The sequence below is a fragment of the Astatotilapia calliptera genome, chromosome 16 (assembly GCF_964374335.1).
Source record: "Astatotilapia calliptera chromosome 16, fAstCal68.1, whole genome shotgun sequence".
NCBI classification, from domain to species: Eukaryota; Metazoa; Chordata; class Actinopteri; order Cichliformes; family Cichlidae; genus Astatotilapia; species Astatotilapia calliptera.
The window spans coordinates 19,561,700-19,585,009 of NC_137437.1; the positions used below are offsets into that span (position 1 = coordinate 19,561,700).

At 42.5% G+C, this 23,310-nt stretch overlaps 1 protein-coding gene across 3 annotated transcripts in view; it reads left to right on the top strand.

Annotated features, from left to right (window-relative positions):
* Window positions 1–23,310, top strand: part of LOC113007666 (FERM, ARHGEF and pleckstrin domain-containing protein 1) — a 59,999-nt gene that overhangs the window by 22,204 nt on the left and 14,485 nt on the right. For all 3 annotated transcript variants that reach the window (XM_026144457.2, XM_026144458.2, XM_026144459.2), the window contains exons 3-13: window positions 13,286–13,390; window positions 13,488–13,530; window positions 13,707–13,785; window positions 14,559–14,656; window positions 15,750–15,864; window positions 17,407–17,554; window positions 17,653–17,748; window positions 17,828–17,991; window positions 18,117–18,185; window positions 18,274–18,367; window positions 18,951–19,158. In XM_026144457.2, coding sequence (XP_026000242.1) covers window positions 13,286–13,390; window positions 13,488–13,530; window positions 13,707–13,785; window positions 14,559–14,656; window positions 15,750–15,864; window positions 17,407–17,554; window positions 17,653–17,748; window positions 17,828–17,991; window positions 18,117–18,185; window positions 18,274–18,367; window positions 18,951–19,158 — 1,219 coding nt within the window. The remainder of the gene's footprint in view (window positions 1–13,285; window positions 13,391–13,487; window positions 13,531–13,706; window positions 13,786–14,558; window positions 14,657–15,749; window positions 15,865–17,406; window positions 17,555–17,652; window positions 17,749–17,827; window positions 17,992–18,116; window positions 18,186–18,273; window positions 18,368–18,950; window positions 19,159–23,310) is intronic.

The window sequence follows — 23,310 nt, forward strand, 5'->3', positions numbered from 1 at the left end:
ATGACATTGTGCACTTTACTTTATGCTGCGTGAATCTGATTTAGATAGCACCGAGTCTTTGAGTTCTTCAGAGAATTCGCTTAAACCAGGACTTTCTGTATTGGATGGATTGATACAGATATCCATGGCATGCAAGACAACAAACCAGATCCTGCAAAATCTACTTCTTGATTATAGCCTCAGAGTTTTGTCCATAAATGTCATAAATTCTGATGATGTTGGTAATCTCCTAGAAGTAAATCCTGAAAAAATAGATTTGGCACCAGCATTCATGGCGAAAGTTAAAGAGGCAAGGGTGATATTGTTTGACATGCCCAGAGGAGTGGTAGTGGATATACTGGGTAAAGGTTGTTAAATATGGACCTGGCAGGCAGGAGCACGAGAGGAAGACCACAGAGAAGATTCATGGATCTAGTGAAGGAGGACATGCAGAGGGTTGGTGCAAGGAGGGATAGGATGAAAGGGAGGTAGCTGATCTGCCGTGGGAACCCCTAAAGGGAGCAGAGGACAGAAGAAGAATTGATTCCCCCCTCAAGATGAATTATACTGATGGTTGCTCTGGGTCCTGAAGAATCCCTGCTCTGACTTTTTTGTTTTCAGATTCTTATATCTTGTGCTAATTAGCAAACGTGAGCGCGTAAGTGCTCTCAACTAAGAGAGCAACATTATTCCCTCAAAACAGCCGTATGTTAGCATGACTATTATGTGAGTGTTAACAGCATTTGGCTCAACCGCTGTGCCTAAGTACTACCAGCTGCTTTTTTTTAAGCACCTGTTATTGTCATCTCAAAGCCACATCTTAAGTCAAGAGAAAAAAAGAGAATACAAGCCAGGCTTAATTGGACAGATACCTCTGCATTGTGCATTTGTGCTATGAACACATATGCCTCGGTAGCCTGGTTATATCACTGGTGCAGTTATAAACTGAGGGCGATTCCCAGGTTGTTGACCTTAATCCTCGTCCACGGGAAGCGGCAGGTTTGGTCCGAGGCTCTGCTCTCTAGGCCTGTGTGTTCTTAGGTAATCTATATTCTGACAAGGAAATCCCAGCTGACTGGCGGCCAGGAGATAATTAGAGTTTCAGTGTGAATATATTAAAGTGCTTAAATGTGATCTTTGACATATTGATTTCTTTGGGGAGGGGGGGCTCTGATTATTTTTGGTGTGTTTTTTCTCAATTGTAGATTAATTAACCTGTGTTGTGTTTATCTGATTCCTTTTGACCTATTATATTATACAAAATTAGACACTTTGCCAGTACAGGTTGTGTAGCAGTGGGTAAAGCATGCAAATTTCAGTTCAGCTGCTGAAGCTCTTTTGTAGCCGCTGAAAGTTTGGGATGTCAGGTCACAGCAGCTGAGAGACACTTACCTGACTGCATCACAGGGCAGAGGGCCTCTGGATTTGCTGCTCTAAGAGCTAAGTAGTTTAGGGCTAATCTTGAGAAGGCCAATTGATTGGCCTCACCACTAAGAGAGCATGTGCTCCTGTCTTTATTTATTGCTGGTGGAGATTATGTGTAAAGGAAGGAGCGTGCAGCAGGACAGTATTCCTCAGAGACCTGCGTGCTCCACCAGTGGGAGGAAAAAACATCTCTTAAACACCACACAAGCTCCTGGGTCTTATCTTTCTCACAGTGCAGCCCACTCAGGAAAATCTGTGGTAGTCTGGTGGTGAGGCAGAAAGCTGGTTTCTCAGACTTTGATTCAGCGTGTTGATGCTACACTCCAGGCAGTAGTTAGCTTCAACAGTGCCAAATCATGAATGGAGTGACATGTTCAGACTGGAAAAAGCTTTTCTTTGGCAGTGTTGCATTTGTTTTTCTACACATTAGGTAGCGTGTTGAATGGGATTCTATTGAATTTGCATGATATAAAATTGATTTGGAAAATCAAAAGAGAAATGGACAGTCATATCTGGCTTTGACTCATGCGGTATTTTTAGAATCTGAAAGTGCAAGCTTCCAACATTTCTGATTATACTCTCATAAAACAAAAGATATTGAAAGATCAGCTGGCTTAAACAGTATCCCACACTGTTTTTTGTGCTAGCCTATACACTGACTGTCCAGTTTGTTAGCTACGCCTTACTAGTACTGTTAGAGGCATCTTCATGCCAGGTGCTGAAAATATTCCTTAGAGATTTTGGTCCATATTGACATGACAGCATCACATAGTGCCTGCATATTTCAGCTCCATCATGTGAATCTCCTGTTCCCAAAGATCTTCTGTTGGACTAAGAGCTGAGTTTGAGATAATATGGAGATGATTAGGAGAGAGAGCATTGGGCTTTTTAACAACATGGTTTAACACAATCCTGATCAATTAGAGGCCTGAGGAATTTTACTGGTATTGATTTTCAAGAAAAAGAGTGATGTGCAGAGCTTTAATAACTACAGAGGGATAAAGTTGATGAATCATACCATGCAGATATAGGACTGATTTTTTTTAAAGCTAGGTTAACTTGAGAGTATGACTACATGGCGAGAAAGAGCACTTCAGAAGTTGCGCTGTTTCTCTGTAGAACTAGAGAAGAGGAACTGTGCAGTGGCACATAAGTATGTGAGGGTGGTGCAGGACATGTGTGAGGACAGAGAGACAACGGTGAGGTGTGCGGTAGGAGTTACAGATCAAAGTGGAGGAAGGATTACGTAAGAAATCTGCTCTGAGCCCATTCTTGTTTGCAGTGTTGATGGACAGGTTGACGCATGATGTTAGGCAGGAGATGGATGGCAGAACTAGAAATGTGTATATCAGTGGAACAGATCAAGTTGCTAGAGAGGCAAGGCTCATGTGTTTGGACATGTGCAGAGGAGGGATAGTGAATATACTGGAAGAAGGATGTTGAATAGACAAGAGGAAAAGAAGAAGACCACAGAGAAGATCCATGGATATAGTGAAGGCGGGTTGCTGTGACAGAGGACAATACGAGGGATACGCAGAGATGGAGGCAGGTGATGTCCTGTGACGACCCCTAAATGAAGCAAACAATAGAAGAAGGAAAAGTTGCCTTCTTATCAACTTGAAGCAGTCTGGCTATTCTTGTCTGAACTCTAATATCAACAAGACTTTGTCTTCCAGAGAACTACTGCTCACCGGAAATTTTCTCTTTTTCGGGCCATTCTCTGTAAACCCTAGAGATGGTTGTGCAGCAGTTTCTAAAATACTCAGACCAGAGTTGCTGTCGTGTGATTGGTGTGTTAGATATTTGCTTAAATGAGCAGTTGAATAGGCCTAAGTGGCTAGTGAATGTATTTCAACTACCGATTTATTCGCACTATAAGGCGCACTTAAAATCCTTTAATTTTCTCAAAAATTGACAGTGCGCCTTACAATGCGGTGCGCTTTATGTATGAATTCTGGTTGTGCTTACTGACCTCAAACTGATTTTATGTGGTACACGGCGCTCAAAGAGCTGTCAAAAAATGTTTTAGCACAACTTTGTTGAGCTACGAAGCTGCACCACTTGATGGATTGTCGGAGCATTACGGTTGCTGTAGTCAGGAGCCTCACGGACTAATCTGGGTCCAAAACTCCATCTGCTTCAGGTCCCAACGTCAAACGAACTCTGCAGCATCACTGAGAGTTAAAAACTGTCTAAATTCTTTCATCTTTAATAAAATGATCACCATGGCTGCTTTACCAGGTGTAACAATTAAGTTTAACATCTAGGCATCCATGAAAACAGAATTTATGAAATTTAACCGAGTTAGAAGTTAGCAGGGAGTTAGCTCGCTAGCTTCCATCTAAGTATAATACACCATGTTCTGACTGAGAGATTTCTGAATAAATTAAAATGTACAGCTCTGCTATTACTTTCAACATAAATGAAGACAGAAAACTAAACAGCATTGACGTTTGTAGGGTTGCTGAAGTTGAATGATGTGCTACGTGATGCTAGCAACACAGCTATGTTAGCATAACATAAACACAGTGAAGCTGGAGGATGAACTTTTCCCACTTAATAAAAGTTAACATGAGGGTTCCTGATGGTTAGAGACAAATGTAATCGCATGGTAGGATGCTGTAAACAGACCAAACTTTAGTCAGGAGAACAACTGAGATAATCCATCCACAATAGAGGTTAGTCATTAATATACTGCAACAACATGGGAATAGAGCAGCTGGGAGAGAATTCAACATTAATGAATCAATGGTACGGAAGTGGAAGCAAGAAGAATGAGTTGAGTAAAGTTTGACTTATCAGATTTTTTTTCGCTTCATGCGCTTTATAATCCAGTGCGCCTTAGCGTCCGAAAAATTTGGTATATATACATTTATATAGAAAGTAAGGGGAGACTCCTCTAATGGCAAAGAGGACTAATTAAGTAGGAAAATGACGCTATGGCTCACTTAATCCATAATCTCATAAAATCTTCCTGATGAGTTTCTGTACTTGCTAGTTTCAGGGTTTATGTTATACACCTTAAAGGCTCACTTGGTAAACTGTGGCCCCATTTAGAGTAAAATAGGCAAAAAAAGAAGTTGAGGCTTTCGGTCACTCAGACCCACTCCACCACAGAGGCTAGAATGCCAAACTAAGGACTGCATTAGTCCCTCCATTAGTTAATGGTTAATTCTATGTTTTATATGCGGTCTCTGTGATCATTTTGTGAAAATGAGAATGAATTTCGGACTTGTTTGTTTGTTTGAGCTGTTTTTGCATTAGTATGTGGTACAATAATTAATGGGTGCTGGCTGTGAATTCTGCCACACTATGAGCTTCTTATTAATTCTGCTTTCTGCTTTCTGCTTTAATGCCATCCCATATTATTGCCTCAGTCTCTCTTTTTCTTGATCTCTACAGCACACAGAGCACACAAGCAGACATCACAGTGATTATATAGATCACTACATCTGCTCCAATATTAGCTTCTGTTAGCAAGCTGCTGTTTATGCATGCAGCGTGGCACATTTGCTTACAGTTATTTAGCATACTTTGGATATTAATTTTTCCAGAGGGCGTCCCGTCTTTTTAGCATCTGATGGATTTGTGCAGGTTGGAAGCTCGGTAAAGTATACCTGGCCCGTCTCAGACTGTGGGAGCCAGTGCCCAGATTGCTAAATCAACAGCTGTTTGTTCTGCTGTTCTGATATTAATTTTCGATTTTGCATGTTGTCTTACAGTCCCAGCAGTGCTCAGAGTTAAATTAGGAAAATAAATATTCCAAAAATATTGAAAGAGTGTGTTTAGAGACAAACATCCAACATGCTCAACTGCAGATGTGCTTTGAAAAGTCTGAGCCGAGGGGAAACGTCACACGCTGTGGGGATATAAATGATCCTGGCACGTAGTGGCCGAGTTTACTCGGACTAGGTGCATGAAATTGGACTGTAGCCCTGATTTAGTTATGTTTGTTCCTGGCAGACTGTGACAGATTGTGACTTGTAGTTTTTCCAGTTTGTTATGCATAGCACTGATGAGGGTTTAATGGGGGATTTTTTTTTCTTGGTTTCGTGCCTCGTGTGCTGATATTTTATCTGTTACAGATTAATTTAGACCATTATTACATCGCTCGGTCTCCAAAGCATCACAGGTAATCACATTTAACTTCAGCCCCATATACCGCTGTAGCTGGTGTTACCATAAACCTAATAGTTCACTCGATAATGTCTTTTGCTCAGCTCTCTGGTGTATTCTGTAATAAGACCATCAGACGTAAAGGTCAGACAAGGCATGGCTGGTGCTAAACCATTAAGAATTACCTCTTTGACATGTTTTTGTATTGAGATTATATATAATATATATATATATATATATATATATATATATATATATATATATGAAAGGATTGCCTTTTTCGCTTTCTCCCTATTGGCCTGACCTTGTGGGAGTTATCTCTCACAGTTACAGTTAATTAAGCTCCTAATTAACCTATTGATTGCCTGCACACACGTACAGAGCTCCACAGTACTCACAGCTATGCGAGAGAACACACGGTCTCTTAATTCTGCAGGTGGTGATAATTACCTTTGCAAGAAAACTGTATTTACAGCTGTAGTTACACAATTTGCTTTTAAATCAGCAGGTAATGGCTGTTTTTTTGCATATCTTATGCATGCAGGTCTTTAGAATCTGGTGAGATGACATCTGATAATCTGGAAAAAAAAATAGCTTGACCTCATAACGCTGGATGGAGACTGAATTTCTGTATTTTATTTTCTTTATTTGGCGGCAAATGTATTTTGGGCTCATTCTTTTTTTTCCTTTTTTTGTATTTCTTATGGTAATGCGGTGACACAAAACGAATTCTGTTCTTCAGGCTGCCTTTATCGAGCTTAGCTAAATGGGGAGTTTCTGCCTAAATGTGAAGTGACGCATCCTCCCTCTGAGTGACAGTAATCCCCAGCTCTGAAGAGAGGCGGTGGTGGAGAATACCCAGCATGGGTTCAGAATTTGAGGCACTCTGAAAGCGATTTGGACAGATGAAGAAGAAAAAAAGGGGCCAATCTTTTTGGTAATTCCAGCTGCCTTAAAACCCGCTCTTGCCCTCTTGCATATTTTAATTATGCTCAGTGTTGGGTTAAGGCCTGATAGGACTTCACGTTGTGTTGGCTCAGTGTGGGTTTAACGTAGTCCCGTAGCTTTATCTTTGCGAAGCACACTGGCATGTTTGGTTGAACTCTGCTGCTGCTTGTTTACCGTCTCCACTAACGATGCAAACCTGCAACTGTGCTAATTTGTGGTGCAGCGACTGACAGTGGGAGGTCTTTGCTCAGATGCACAGATATTCAGCAGCACAATGGCCACAACAGGACACTTAATTGTACTTTATGCAAAATCAATATGGTTCTTGCAGCCCTGACTCCTGGGAGGCTAGGCGGGCAACGTAATGAGTCCGGGGGTGGGGGGTTCCAAGAGAGAAGCAGGAGGAGGTGTTTTCTACCTCTGACAGGATCCAGGCGTTATTTTCATGGTTGTCCTCTCCTCTCTCGTGTGACAGAGTGGCTCTGGGGGGGGGGGGGGGGCTTGATAGTTAAATCATTTACCTGCTGATTATTTCCTAAAAGCACAATAATACTTTTAGATGTCATGATAAGTGTTTCACGTCCATTAAAACGGTTCAATATATGCCTCATCACATATCTGTATGAGCTCCGGGAGCACGCCAGTAATTTGACGGGATTATCAGCGGGTTCGTCTCCCTCCTTCACCCTGAGAACCTCTGCGGAGCATGACCTGAATCTGAATGAGCTTTAGCTGCTCCTGACTTCTCTGTCCTGCCTTCATTCCCCCTCCTTGGGCACCACAGCACAGATGCAAAGACGCCCACATGTGCAGGACAGTACTTTGAATAGTTGGCTTTAATGAGACAGAACCCATGGGAGTATGGGATGGTTAGTTAGCGGTTTCAAGAGGGATTCCGGCTAGGATGCATGTGCCTGCTACTGTAAACACTTTGTAATCTCAGCCCTTCCTACAGCAGCTTTATCAAAAGAGACGTGGTTCACTTAAGACTCGTTCCTGGGGTTTTCCACTTCTACCACAGTGACAAGTATGACGCAAAGGTTTTGCCTGGCAAAGCTCACTTTCAGTCTCCGGCACTAAGTCAATCAAACGTCGGTTTGATATCACTTGAAAATAAATAAATAACCACTTTTATAATAGTGCTAAGCCTGTCTGGGACCTTATCTGATAAGCGCTGCAGATATTTTGAATCTGAGAATTGACCTTTTACCACTTGCTTATTCCTTTCTTTGAATGACACACATCTCTTTCATCCGTGACCTCAGTCGACTTCCTGTGACGTTGCTGAATGTCACGGCTGAAAACCTCCTGCTGGCAGAGTCTTACTCTACATTCTGTCGAGGTTTAACTGAACCAGCAGGCACAAGTTTACCAGCAGGGTCCACGACACAGGAAAAGACAAAGAATAAACTCTTACGTCCCTCTTCAGTCATGTCTAACCCCTTTGCTTTAATGCCAGCATCAACTCCTCCCATGCACCAAGCAGTATATTCAACCAGACACGATTCCCTTTGTTTTTTCTGTCCATCTGGAGCCTCGAGGCACTCGCAGTCTGTTTGCCATCTATGGCACCCACCCCCATTACCCCACACAACCTCAGGTTTGTCCAGCATCGCCTGGCCTAGCTTTTTGTGGGTGAAGTGGGCCATACGAATATCTCCTGCAGGGGAATAGTAGAGGGAACACAGAGCTGCTTTACACCTGACCTTTATCTCTTTTTGCTGACAGGAGCTTACTAACAAAGGGTGCTGGGGGGGAGTGTTTGGTCTACCCTGAAGTGAAAACCCAGGCAGACATTGCTGTCATCTTTATTTAGCTGCATTTTGTCAGTCGGAGCATGCAGAGGGCAATGCAGCGGCGTAGCCGTACTCGCACTCACACACGTGTAAACAGTTGTAGCCTCCTATGAGTCTATGTTTAAGCCTGATGAACCCAGACAGAGTCTCCCGGCGCGTCTTGTCTGGTCTGAGATTGCTGATTCAGAAAGCGTTGCCTCATGCTGCAATTGACGGCTCCTATGTAAACTGTAAACCTTATTTTTTTATAGATAGAGGCCATGAAAAGGAAGATTGGTGACATTTTCTTGGCATTCCAGATGATGAAAGAAATGTCAGGTCCTGATGATGATGTTTCCTAAGACTGTAACCTTTCAGCTGAAAGCGGAGGCTGCACGAGATGTATGTAGAGGTTTGAGTCAGCTGCACTGTCAGAGGGAAGAAGTCACAGCTTCTTTTTTGTCTGATTGTTGTACACTTTAGCGTTGGCCTTTTGACTTTATTGGTGCTTGTGCAGTCTTCTTAGAGACTACTTTGATGCCTAGATTTTTAACCCCTTAACACCTAGTGTATTTAATTTGATACAGCTTGTGTGATTTGTTTGAGACTTCTAAATCATCAGTAATCATCAAATATATTTATATATACATTTCGGGCAATTATTTCATTGTTTATGTTTTAAAGAGTTAAATGTACTGTTTGCCATCTGGATGAACAGAGGATATAAAAACAGACAGCTTTGCTGTAATTAATGGTTCAGTGAATTGACACAGTAAATTATCTTGTGTCTTTACAGCTTCAGTGACCTAAATTAAATTAAATGAACAGGTCACTCTGAGATTAAATTCAAGTATTTTTGTCTGTGGCCTGTAGTGCTAATGACCCGTCTACATTGTTTTGGTGTGCGTTGCCCAGTTTTTGAGATATCAACTGTGGAAATCAGTGCTTTTCCTTGAATCTAATGGAACATGATCGCACTTGCCTTGTGCTGCTTCAGATGCCAAAAAAATGCACACAAACAGAGTTCCTACATTAAAGTGCTCACAACAGGGTTTGAGGATTTTTGAGTAACCAGGTCATGATTTCTAGAAGGAGATATTGCTGCTGACTTTTTCACATTAATGTTTTTGGAGCTTGGAGCACCTCAAGGGAAGTGCTATCGGGTCCCATTATTTTCAACAGGGGATAATATTTTCTAAAGCTGATATCTTCAAATATGGGCAACTCACTCCAAAACAACCTGAATGGTTAAGTTAACTGTCCCTTTAAATCAGATGTTTCTTAATCCAGACGTTCACACTAGGCCATTGCTACAAGTCAATATTTCAATTCAGTTCGAAGTTTTATTCATAAAACACAAATTCATTACAACAGTTGCCTCAGGGCACTTGATATTGTCGGCTACAGACCCAACAATATTGGAAAGAAAACCAAAGAGTTGTGAAGAAATTATTCCCACAGAACATTAATATCTGTGTTTTCTTCAAGACCCATTGTAGTACCGACTAGTGCAGAGCAAATGTAAGCTCTGGAAATGCTAAAAAAACAGCAAATTTAATGTAGCTTCTGAAAGTGTTAGCATGTATCAACACGTTTAGGATTTACCCACATATATGTGCTTGACAATATGTGGCAGCTATGGCACTCATTACCAACATGCAGGCACCCATTCAGAAATAATGAACAATTGGATTTCATTCCCACTTCAGTTGCAAGCTGGCTCACTGTCACACTGCCGTGGTTTAATGGCACACTTGAACAGAGCTTTCATTTATTTTATTTGTGATACTTGAACTTTTCCTGTACAGAAAGGTCAGAATCTCTGCTGTGAATAGATCAGAAATGATTTGGTCTCAGTAATTTTCCCAGTTAATACATTTGATGTTTTCCATGTTCTATTGTAAATTTGGGGATTTGCAAATCACTGAATTCTGGGTTGTTGTTTTTTTGCATTTTACACATCATCCCAACTTTTTGGGAATTGGAATTGTAAATCCATGTGCATTATTATGGAAATTGTTCCCCCCTTACAGCTAACACAGCTTCCCCTCTTTTTGGGAAGACTTTCTACTAGCTTTTGAAGCTTGTCTGCGGCAATTTGTGCCCGTTTAATAGCATTTCTAAGGTCAGACGTTGATGTTGGATGAGAGGGCCTGGCTGGCAATCTTCTTTCTAGTTTATCTCAAAGGTACGGTGGGGTTGAGGTTAGGGCTCTGTGTGGTACAGTTAAGTTGTTCCATACCAAAATCATCCATCCATTCTTTGGACTGAGCTTTGTGCAGTGGGGCTCAGTCCCACTGGAACAGAAAAGCCTCTGCAAAAGCTGAAAGGATAGAACTATAAAAAAATGTCACAGTGAGCTAAAACATTAACATTTCCCTTCACTGGAACTAGAAAGCAACCCCATAACATTATCCTTCCTCCACCAACCTTTACAGCTGGCACCGTGCACTCAGGCAGGCAGTGTTTCCTGCTATTCACTAAACCCAGACTAAACTCAGTCTGGTGTCCAGACTGCCAGATAGAGAAACGAGATGAGATTTATCACTGCAGCACGTTTCCATTCCTCCACAGTCCAGCGGTGGCATGCTTTACATCACTCAAGCCAACACTGGCCTTGCAAGGAGATGCTGCTGCCATGGCAACCCATACAATGAAGCTCCCAGTGCTGATGTTAAAGTCAGAGGACTTTGAAAATCTGCAGTTATTGAGTCAGCAGAGCACTGGTGACTACCTATTGTGTCACTTCATGGCTGAATTGCTGTGGTTCGTGAATGCTTTGACTTTGCAATATTACCACTTACTATACAGCTCACTGTGGATTGTCTGGAAGGGAAGAAATTTCACTAAAGACTTGTTGCAGCTGTGCTATAACAGCCAATTCCTCAGAAATGTTTGTAAAGACAGACAGCATGAATACGTGCTTGATTTCATTCATCAGCAACAATGGGATTGAATGAAACACTTGAATAGAATGACAAAGAGGTGTGGCTCAGTATATAGTCCATATAGTCTATATTGATCTCATGGTCTTATTGCCTTTGTGGCTGAATAAGAGAAAATCCCTGCCTACAGGTTCCCCAATGAAAAAAATGGAGTCAGTTGTAGTAATCTAGTAACACCTGTACTGTCCAAAGATGAGCGTCTTTCTTCGTAAACAGTTGGTTCAGACTTTATTGGGTAAATTTAACTAAAACTACTCCAATCCAGTACTGTATATCCCCTCCGGGTTATATCCTGCTAGGATTGATTAAATGTCTATTGTATTGCGGTATATTAGTAATAGATAGGTGTACCTAATAAAATGGCAACTAAGAGGGTTCGGTTTTGTAAGACAAGTTGCTTTTATGCCAGGTTTCATTATTACGTAGCTGCAATTAGGCTTTTAGAGACTCTAAAGTGAGTACTGTGTTACTAAGTGTCCTCCAAGTGCCTGCGCCAGTACAGCTGACATCTTTGGGTCTTGTGCATCATTAACAGTGGCCTTATTATTGTGCCGGCTGCAGCGGTGTCAAATGGCAGTGCCGTAACTCCAGTCTGCAACAGCTGCATTTAATCAAGCACTGTCAAGCTTTAATCAGCCTCGGCCTTACCCATCTCTGCTTGGCTCGCGGTCATTTCTGCCCCGACAGCAGATTTATAGGGCTGGATACGTGAGACAGAAACACTCTTGAGCCTCAACACTGCATCTGCAGCGGTTTGTCCGCCGTACGTTTTCCTGGGGCACATTTGTTCAGAAAACATGAGACATAGAAGTCATTCAGGAGTTCATTTGCCTCAGTTAGGGTGGAATATTTACGTGTGAGAAGGGCTTAAGCTCTTTCCCTCTAGCCTGCTTGTCACCATATGGAAACAACTGGCTTCCATATGGTGACAGAGGACACCCTCTGCGCTGCCTGACGAGAGACAGTAGTGCTGTGTAGGAAGGACAGACGCCGGGGGGGGGGAGTGGCTGATGTTGTGAGTGGGCGCTTGTTTGGGAAAGACTTTGGATTTTTTTGTGAAAGTGTAAACCCTTTCACTAAGCTGGCTAAGCTTGTGTTTTTATTCTTTGAGCAACAGGAGCGCAGACTGTATCATTGTTTGCCTGTGAAACCAGACACATTTAAAGGCGGGCGAGACCCTTTAATACAGTTCAGCTGCATGAAGGGGAATTCATGTGACGCGTCTCTGCGACTCACTCTTCCTTTTATGTAAAAGCACAGGAGGAACTGCTTCCTTGAAACCCACTCGGAGACATCCCTGGATCATTATCCAAACCAAAGGGAACTGCTACTACAAACACTCACATGCTATAGCTGGGACACGCTCCGCTCTGGTGCAAAGCAGTCACGAGGAAGCAGCCAGGCAGAAATTCTCCTGCTGTGTGTGCGCCTGACAGAGCTCTGTCTTCTCAGGGTGCCTGCAACAGAAGTGTTTCAGTGGAAATCCCTGACTTTTACTTGACCTTACATGGGAAAGTTTCTCTCTCCAAAGATGTGGTGGATTTCTGAGGCCTGTGTGTTGTCACATCGCCAGGCAGCACGTGGGCTGCTCGCTCTTTCTTCAAAGTGTTTGCGCGCGGTGCGAGTGAGGACGGAGGTGGTCGGGGAGGGTCTTTATCCCGTCCTGATACTGTATCAACCTCAAAGGCCGCCAGGCCGTCATCAGTGACACTGAAAACACAGATCAAAGACGGGATCTGCCTCCCCCTCTGGCTCCAGCAGGGAGGAAGGGGTTTTGTGACCAACCGAGCCCGTGAAAGCAAGAATAGAAGGACGAAGGCTGGCAGAGGAATTTGGTCAAAAAAATGATTATCTACTTGGGTAGCATTCACTCGCATGGGGTTTGACAGGTCAACAAAGCCGGGCTCTTTTGCGCCTGAGTGCTCTTTTGTGTCATTCAGCCCAGAAGTTTGGCTGGCTTTATGTATGTAACCATATAAAATACCAGAGTCTCCTTTGACTTCAATGCTGAGGACAAAAGCTGACTTTAAAACAGGAATAGTTACTGTTGCAGTGTTATATTAACTATAGCTCTTTGTCTTTTCCTTTTGTTCACAGCAAAAAGCCTCAGGCAAGGTGCTGTTTGACCTCGTGTGCTCCCACATGAATCTCATTGAGGGTGACTACTTTGGCTTGGAGTTTCAGAACCAACAAAAGATGATGGTGAGTAAATGAGAGCACAGAGGAACCTCTGTCAAGCATACCTAACGTAGCTTTCCCTAAAATCAGCTCCGTGTTGACCGTCTTCTCTCTTTCACAGGTTTGGTTGGACCATATCAAACCCATTATCAAGCAGCTCAGGCGTAAGTGCTTTAAAATACTGAACCCTATTCTTTGAAGAAATCTCTCTCAGTGAACGTTTCTTTGTTTGTCTGGAGAAAACCTGTAAGCGAGCGAGAAGCATATCTCGCTTCAAAGGGCTGCTGTTTTGTGTATTTGATGCAGTCCAATAGCAGATCTCTTTGTTGTGTTTACGCAGGGCCGAAACACACAATCCTGAGGTTTTCTGTGAAGTTTTTCCCCCCGGACCACGCCCAGCTACTGGAGGAGCTAACGAGGTGAGCTCCTCTCTGTGTGATATAACTTATCTTCGTCCCAACAGCGTGCTTATCTTCCGCTTGGCAATGAAACATGCACTTGTATACAGTGTGTCAGTGTAAATCAGTGTCACTTATTTCCACTGTGACTGAAAACAATTGTGGAAACATGAAACGTGCTGCGGTTCCCACAAGATTTATTCCCCGCCACGCTATGCTGTTCACATATCAGGGCTGCCACGTTTCTGATTTACCTCCTGGGAGATTAGTGCGGAGCTAATGGTTTTCCGGTTTCTCCTTTCTTGTTCTGGACTTTAAATCCTGGTTATTTGTCATAATTATTCATTGATTTGAAAATGCAAAAGACATTGAAAACATTTTTTGGCAAACTCGGCAGCTGAAGGACGGAGGTGGATGTAAACTGCTTGACTAGTTGGCGCTGACGTTAGATGTTCTCAAAAAACCAAAGAAATTATTATGCCTCTTATCAGGACTATATTTGTTTCTGTGCTGGACTACAGCCAGGAGGTGCAATGTGTTCAGGAAATGTCCCGAAAACTAACTTTACTTCTTATAGATTTCTGAATTTAAACTGTACACTTGTTCCAGCTGACTGTGGTTCAAAGAAAGGCAAAAGATGCTTTTCATTTAGTTAGAATTTGCAATAATCCTCTTGGCTGCCATGTTTGAGTTTAGCAGTAGACTTCAATCTGATCCAGAATTCAGGTGGTAGAAAACACCAAACTCCAGCTCCTCCTTTTGTATAATGCGAATGCTGTTTGTGTTTGGCCCAGGTACCTGTTTGCCCTCCAGATCAAACAGGACCTTTTCTGTGGACGTCTGACTTGCAACGACACCAGCGCCGCTCTGATGGTCTCCTACATTATACAATGTAAGGAACGCCGGAGCTGTTTTTGTCATTAAGCTCACGGGAACAAAACACACACATAGATGAAAGGCAGTCATGGTAAAAAAACAAAAGTACACCGCAAAGTACAGTATCAGTTCTAAGATTTTACATGAAAAGTAAGTAAAAAATAATCTAGTCCTCACCAGCTGTTAAAATTAGGCAAATACAACCTCAGACAAACAAATACACATGACAAATTACAGCAAGTAGTTATTTATTTGACGAAAAAAAACCAACAAAATGTAGAAGCAGTGTCTGAAAAACTAGGTAAACGGTGATTTAGCCTCACATTTGTCTCTAGAATACTTTGAGGAGTTCCCAAATCATCACCATCAGCAACAATCGCTTCACTAAAATCACTGATGTCTTTCATTCTTGGCATTGTGTGAATAAACAATGGCTCCAGACCAGCAAGCTGCCTAAAGTAGTGCTTTTATAGAGGTGCTCGCACTCGCTGATGATCAGTTAATCAAGTGCATTTGATTATCAGCACCCAGCAGCTACTTAGCCTCATATTTCCTGCAGAAGCAGTGAGGGTTTTTCACACACTGCTTTTTCATTTTTGATAAATTTCTTTTGTTAAATGAATAATTAAAGGGTGTAAGATGTCATGTGTTGTTGTTCATCAGAGGATTTGTTTACCTAATTTTAAGAGCAGCTAAGACACGGATTATTTTTATTATATCCTGATACAGAAAACATTTCATCTAAAGATTAAATGCTTTCTTTTAACCGTGAATGTAACAGTGCACACTTAACACCACTGCAAATTGATTATCTGTGTATTACGGTGGGTATTTTTTAGTTAGATGGTGCCAATGCCAGGAAATCTGAGCATTTTCACTGCTGCAGTCTGTCACACGATAGTGATGAAAGTTTTTTTGTATCAATAAAACACTAAAAGAGGAAAAACCTTTAATTCCTCCAGAAAAGCCACGTTCTGAAGCGCTTTTACAAGCACCCTACATTGACTCTCTTTGCTATTATTCTCATTATTATCAATTCTTATTTATTTTATTCTTATTTTGTATAACATGAGCTTTTTCACCCCCCTTTCTTTCATGTCTCCCTTAAGCTGAGATTGGAGACTTTGAGGAGAGCCAGTGCCGGTCACACCTCCTCAACAACAACTACATCCCAGATCAAATGCCCCTCATTGACAAAATCATGGAGTTTCACTCAAAGAATATGTGAGTAGAGATCTTGATTCAAGGCTGCACAGTGGTTTTAAAATAAGGCAGTTGTTTGGTTCCAGTCGTAGTTTCTGTTTAACTCTCTTCATAAGGTCACTGAAGGCATGGCTGCGCTCAAATTACTCTCTCAACCCGTCAACAGGAAATGTTGTTTCAGACCGCGTGCGTGTCCCACTGGGAACTTTTATTATAGAGGTGGCACATTCAGGAAAACAGCCATTGAATGAAAGGCTCCTTTCTCAGAGAGCTGTGTATTTTTATTATACACGGGCTTAGAAAAGGCAGTCTTTGTAAGTTGTTTTACAGCTTCTGGCCAGAAGTGGATGTGAGTTCATCTTCTGCTCTGTCTATAAAGACTACTTTCCTCCTAACAGAGATCTGAAATCCTCCTTCAACCTGCTGCATGACTCACGCTGCTGCTGTCGGCCAGTTCAGTAGGTTAAAAACGCAGTTTGTCAGAGAGCGCTCTGAGGCGTCTCGTGCAGGAGGTTGCGAGAAGTGAAGCTGGCGATTGAACTTGGCGCTTCTTTTTAGGCTTTTCTATTATAACTGCCACTCGTTTTGGGAGTGGTATGTTACTGGAAACTTTCCAAATGTCCTTAAAGCACATTTCACAAAATTCCCCCAACCGTGCGTGGGTTTGAATATGTGCCAATGCTTTGCTAACACTTGTCTCACCTCAGCATTACAGGGTGTCTTGCCAGAGATGGGCACGCAGTGGGTGGCTGCGGCAACATGAAAGCAGCTCCGTTAGAGCTGACTGCTCCCTTTAACTTGCTCTTTTTTTCCCACCAAGAGTCCTTCTTAGTTGATGACTGCAGTACTTCTGGCTATGTGCCATGTAGAATTAAATCTCTTATTAATTACCACACACAGGAAACAGGAAGGCTTATCCACTGATAAGAAATAGGAAGGTTAGTTGGCATTTGCAGCCCCTCCCACCACTTCTCCAGAAACTCAGATAAACTTGAGAAACCTGGATTGAACTCTGTCTTTGTCTTTCACTTTAATAAGCCAGATATCCAACAGGGGAATACGATTCATTTTTGTCTGAATTTACCCTCCCTGCTCTAATAATTATTTCCAAAACCATCTAGAAAATACTTTCTAAAGTGAACAATGAATAGATTGAATTTTAAAGCTCGTGTTCCTGTGTGTAAAAGATTTTTATGAGCGTATAACACAGAATATTTTGTTGCAATAATAACACCAAGGTTTCAAAGATATTAAAGAGTTTAACAGATGTGGGTTAAATAAAAGCTACTTTCAGCTGGTCCCTCATTCGCGAGCGGTCCCCACAGCAGGTAGCTCCACATCTTTGATTTGCTCAAACCACCACAGTATGCTTCCAGTGCTTCCAGTTTTCGAAAGTATAGACAACCCAACACTAAGAAGGTGTCTTTGTTTTTTGACAGTGGAGGTTTGCGACAGTGCTCGTTAGTATGTTCGCTTTATTGATGCCTATGGTCTTTCCCCGAGATTTGTTTCTGTTAAACACTACATGAAATATAGTTTCATTTGTTTTGTTTTATACCACAGTGGTCAGACACCAGCAGAATCAGACTGCCATTTGTTAGAAGTTGCTCGCAGGCTGGAGATGTACGGGATTCGGCTCCATCCTGCCAAGGATCGCGAGGGAACAAAGTTAAGCCTGACTGTGGCACACACGGGTGTCCTGGTCTTCCAGGTTAGTCTAAAATCAGTGCAGGTCAGCCCAACTGGTATCAAACGCTTTTTATGTGTTTAGTAGTGCAAAGTAGTGAATTCTGTTTTTCATCACTTCAGGGACACACAAAGATTAACGCCTTCAACTGGTCTAAAGTTCGAAAACTGAGCTTCAAGAGAAAACGCTTCCTCATTAAGCTGAGGCCGGATCTAAATGTAAGTGACATCACAAGATATTGAAACCCTTCAGCTCACTGACTGATGTTGTGTTTAAATGTCTTGATGTGTCCCCCAGAGTTCATATCAGGACACTCTGGAGTTTTTAATGCCAAGCAGGGACTGCTGTAAAGTCTTCTGGAAGATCTGTGTTGAATATCACGCCTTCTTCCGCCTATTTGAGGAACCTAAGCCCAAGCCCAAGCCGGTACTCTTCTCACGAGGCTCCTCCTTTAGATTCAGGTAGCATTTGCATCAAAGAGCTAAACTCTGTCTATCATGGCTGCAAGAACACAGCATCACTTAACAGTCTACTAAGGCTCTTGCGGAATAGCTCATCATTAACTGTCTCGTATTTATCTCTGCAGCGGTCGCACGCAGAAGCAGGTGATTGAATATGTGAAAGAGTCTGAATTTAAAAAGATCCCGTTTGAAAGGTAAAGGCTGCAGATACGTTTGACATATTTGGTACAGGCGAGGGTGCTCAGAGTTTATAACGCTGACCTTTAATATCCTGTCTGCCAGGAAACACAGTCGTGTTCAGTACAGCAGTCGGGTCCAACACAACAGTCGCCTGTCACCATTGCCTTCTCCAAGCCACCGTGAAGTGCCAACAGATGTGAGTCTTTTAAGTGGGCAATTTGTTGCATACAGCATTTTTTGTTGTCTGAGCAAATACAGTCCATAGTGTCGCTTTTCACATTGTTTTCTCTTTTTAAAATGCATATAATGTAAAAATACAGCAAAATACAGCCTACTCATCCGGAGGCATGGATCTTAAGACTCTGTTATGCTCCAAGATCATTTTTCTGGTATGAATAAACTCCTGTTTTATACAGCTAACGCTGTCATCATAGCACCAAATTAGAGAACATCTTTTTAGAAGAATAGTGTTTGATCCCTCCAACACAGTTCAAGAGACTTTGTGGAGTGGGAATCATTAATAAGGAGCACTAGGGCTGTTCTGGTGACACATGGTAGCCCAATACTGTGCTGTGGTATCCCTGCACATGTGTGTGTGCATAGAAGATGCCAGCCTGCCCAACAAAACAGAGCCATGGGGGTACTGCAGGGTATTTTCAAGTCAGGTAGAATTTATTTAAAACCTTTAAAATCCTGGCCTTCAGTAAGAGTAATGAATACAATGAATAAATTGTGGTCTTTAAATTCTTTAACCCTGTGTTCCTGTCTCGTACTGGCAGAGTGGTGCTCCTGGGGACAGAATTGATTCTCCTCGGCGTCACTGGAAGGAGTCGGTCCTGGTGAGTGCAGAAGACCCGGCAGCTTCGCGGGCGAGGATGAGCCCCTCGCATCAGAGAAATGGCCACGAAGAGAGAACGGGGTCTGTATCCAGGACAGAGGAGACGAGGAGCCCAACACGACAGACCCACCCCGAACATCTGAATACAGGTCCAGCATCTAGGGCTGCTAAAGGCGGCAGCTTTTCCATTCCCTACATTGACTGCAGTGATGTAGATGCTCAGTATTACTTGGGCAGGGACCAGGCTAGCAGGTCAGACCACAGCTATAGAGAACAGGGTATGCTCCCCCGGGGATCTGGCTCTGGAGGGATAAATGGGGCTCTGCAGGCTCAACAGGAGCACTTTCTGGGTAGGATGTATAGGGAGTCTTCTTCTTCTTCTAGAGCATCGCTCATCATGAGTCATGAGCTAGAACATTCTCCCAAGCAGTCATGCCAAACGGTTGACCGAAGTCCTGTTCATAGCATTATAGGAGACATAGGTGTCCAAGAGAGGCAGAGCAACAGCCCTATAACAGTTTCCACTGTGACGGGTTCAAGAGGTGTCACTGCCAGTCCTGTGATTGACATTCTCCATCACGCACCTTCCCTCAGTCGCATAGACCAGAACGGCTACAGTCCCACTCCACTTAACTTTAATGACGGCAGATGCTCTCCCGTCATGGGCCGATCTCCTCGCTCACAGAAATTCCACAAAGTCCATTTTGACGCAGACGCAGTCCAAGGAACGTCCTCTGCAAAGCAAGAATCGCGTACTGTCCTCTCTCGGGCTGAACGCATGGCTGCTCTTGAGCGCCGCATGGTGGCCAATGGGCTAACTGCGCCAGGCAGGTCGCGGACCAGTCTGGGGCAGAAACGATTAAGATCAACCGGTGTCACACAGTACGGAGCAGTTCAAATGAACGATGGCCCGAACACAAGCGGCTCAGAGTCCAGCGAGTCGGAGTTAGAAAATAACAGGGGCAACTGCAGCAGCCCCGTGATGTTTGGTAGCCCAGCGGAGGCTAATTCTAGTTCCCCCATACCAAGAAACACGTTTTCCTTTGGCAGCCTCCAGCTGGATGAGGAGGCAGATGAGGATGCTTCCCATGCCTTCAGCGATGAGGATATCGGACACATTTTCAGCTGTTAAGTGCGCTAAAAGTTTTAAACCATCTGCGACTGAGAGCTAGAGGGGTCTGGGTCAGAACGTAAGCAGGAGGCTTTTTCACATCCACACACTCCCGAGTCCATAGTGGTCACAGCACAGCACTGCTGAGTAGAAGCACTTTTTAAACGTAGCCGAATGTATGCGTTCAGGCTTTTCTTGCCCATTTCATGGAGCGGCTTTAATGTTCAGCCTCGCTGTTCTTTAATTATATTAACATGTCCGTTTGGACATAGACACGTGCCTTTTAAGGATTTTACACTCAATGGCTACTAATTAAAAACTACAGAGAGTACAGAGGCTTTCAGACAGTTTGAAACGTGAGGCTGATTAAAAATGTTGTAGATTTTATTCATAAGTCAGACGATGCCTTAAAACTCCCTACGGAAAATCCACATTTTGCTCCATAGCTGTCCATAGACACATCTAACTATTTGAAATTAGTTACATTTTTTTTAAAGGTTTCTGCATAAGACACTTTGTGCTTGGTACTAATATTTTCTGGGGTCTGTTGATGTGTCATTGAGGTAGTAGTAACTGTTAACTTCTGTACATTTACCTTTCTTTTTTTACTCTTAATGCAGCACCTACTATTTGATTGTTGTGAGAAGTTCTGGTCTGAAGTGATGCTGATCCATATTCAGTACCTCCACTCATTAACTTGAAGCAAACTTTATGATTTAGCTGTCATGTTTAAATGTCCCGCCAAAGGGAGGGAGTGTGTAATCGGCTCTGTTTGTTTGCTTGTCTGTGTATCTGTTTGCAATCAGTCTAGCGTCCACAGCTATCAAGATCTAATTTTCAAAATTTTGTGTGATGCTAGATATCAATAACAGCTGGAGTTGATTTCATGTTGGTGAAAATCGGGTCAAAGTTAAGGTCACATCCAATGTGAAAATTAGTAAAAGTTATATATTACCCACAATTTTATGGATCGTTTTCAAACTTCACTTGGGGGACATGAGTACCTAAGCAGTTTTAGCACGCAAGGTTAAAGTTGACCTTGAAAAAAAACAATCTGACATCAGCATGTTGTCATAAAAACATCACAAAGTATCAGAGTTTTAGTTTAGCCCTTGCCCTGTGGGGGGAGTTGCGCTCTCTTGTTCACAGATGTTTTGGCAGTTACGAGATCACAAGATTTGCGTGAGTAGTAGCTTCGCGGGACCGGCAGTGGCTTCATCTGATAGAGTTAAAAGCACGTGTGTGTTGCAGTGTTACACTGTGGTCACTCCACAACAGTTTGTGGCTTTTCATGCCCAGTGTTGACAATCCCAGTCTGCTCTTGACTTGCGTTCAAGTATCTCTGGCAGTAATTTGGCATCACCGAGCTGCAGTCTTCCTAACTTTTATTTCCAGTCTCTTTTCTTAACTTTCTTTTGCACCCCTGTCTTCATGCTTGTCTTTGTGTATTCTGTTTAACAAGCGGTTGAGCTTTATTTTACATTTTTTGTTTCTCTGTTTCATTTCTTTATTTTTCTCTGTCCCTGTCTGTCAGCATGAAACTGTTTGATCTTGTAAGTTTTTCTTTTTCTAACTTTGAATGCATGTCTATCTTTTCTGTAACTCATAATGTGTGGTTGAGGAAAAAAACAAGAAAACAAGATTACCAGCCTCTGGGTTCCCTTTTCTGCAATGATCCAGATAACGAGACTGTAGATGACAGGAGCCTAGGAATGTGCGGGTTTTAGTATCGGTGAATGCGTGCGTTACTCTATGTATGAATGGCAGTTTAAGGGCAGCACCTCAAAGCACAGAGTCTCTTTGCTCATCCATCATATCAACTGCTTCAGCGGTTGCCCCCCAGAAAGTCTTTAGCGCTGACATTAAGAGGCATATCAAAAGTGAGATATGATGGTTTTACACTTCTATCAATACCTACTGAAGTCTATCCATCCATAATAAATCAAAATTAAGAGATGGTGTTAAGATAATGTAGATTTGGGAGTTACTGGATCACTGCAGTGTGGGCCAGGCTTGTGTTTGTTCTCACCCACTGGTGTCCTTGATGGTTTGTTTGCAATGCATGCTGTGATGAACCAGATTTGTGGTATGGCTCAGGTCCTGCTGTTCTGCTCTGGCTGCTCTCTGCATGCACTCTACTGTATGTACTGTAATATACTGTGCTATTACTGTCATTTCAATACTTTACATCTAGTAAGATATTGACATTTACATTAAATTAGACTGTGAGAAATAACAGCAAGCTCATTTACAAAGAGCTGAAATGTACAGTATTTTTTACTTATTGTGTAATTTATTAAATTAAACCTAATGTGAAATTGATTTGTGTTTATGTTATAAATTATATAATTTCTGAATTTCCAAATTAACCCATTTGTCATTAACACGTTTCTCGACTCAGCAGTAACAGAGTGAAAACAAAAAGCAGTTTACTAAAATATTCATAAAGCCATTTACTATTACAGGCCTAGAAGCATGAATGCATTTATCCCCACTTTTTCCACGTCTGTCTTCTGTCTTGCATTCATTCGCTCACGGTGTTCTTGTAGATGTTCACTGGGCCTTTTCTATGCTGCTTTTCACACAATTTTGAACTATATGTGTTCAGCAGAGTCAATAAAGACGTTAAAACGATATTTTTTCCAAATCCTTCTTTTTAAACCGTTGAAGTCGGTGTATTTTCTGGAGTCTGGTCCCCACTGTAGGTGTTAGAACCTTTCCGTCTCCTTTGTAGCATTCCTCTAGATTGTGTGTAGTGTGTATTTGCCTGAGTCACTCCTTCCCTCAGCTGTACTTGTGCATTGAGCTAACTGCAGCCACCAGCTGCACTGGCCTGCGTTCTTGTTATAGCTGTTGCGTTCGTGCCAACACACCAGAAGTCGCCAGAGAGAGGTGAGCAAGTTGCTGCCGGAACATAGTAAGTAAGCTGAGTGAACGCTGTCAGAATGGATGACACTAAGTAAGCCGTTCTTCTCGATCACCCTGCAGTATTTGTCTCAGCTTGCGTATTGATTGACGTAGTAAGAAAACTGCCAGAGTTGTCTGGAATGTTGAGCGAGTCACGGCTGACTCTATATTTTCTGTAAGCAGACCTCAGATGCAATGATTGAAACAGTTTGGTTTAGCTTGCTAAGGTGTCCATTAGGTAAAGTGTGCAGTGTAGGATAATGAATCGAATGCTGGAGAGTTT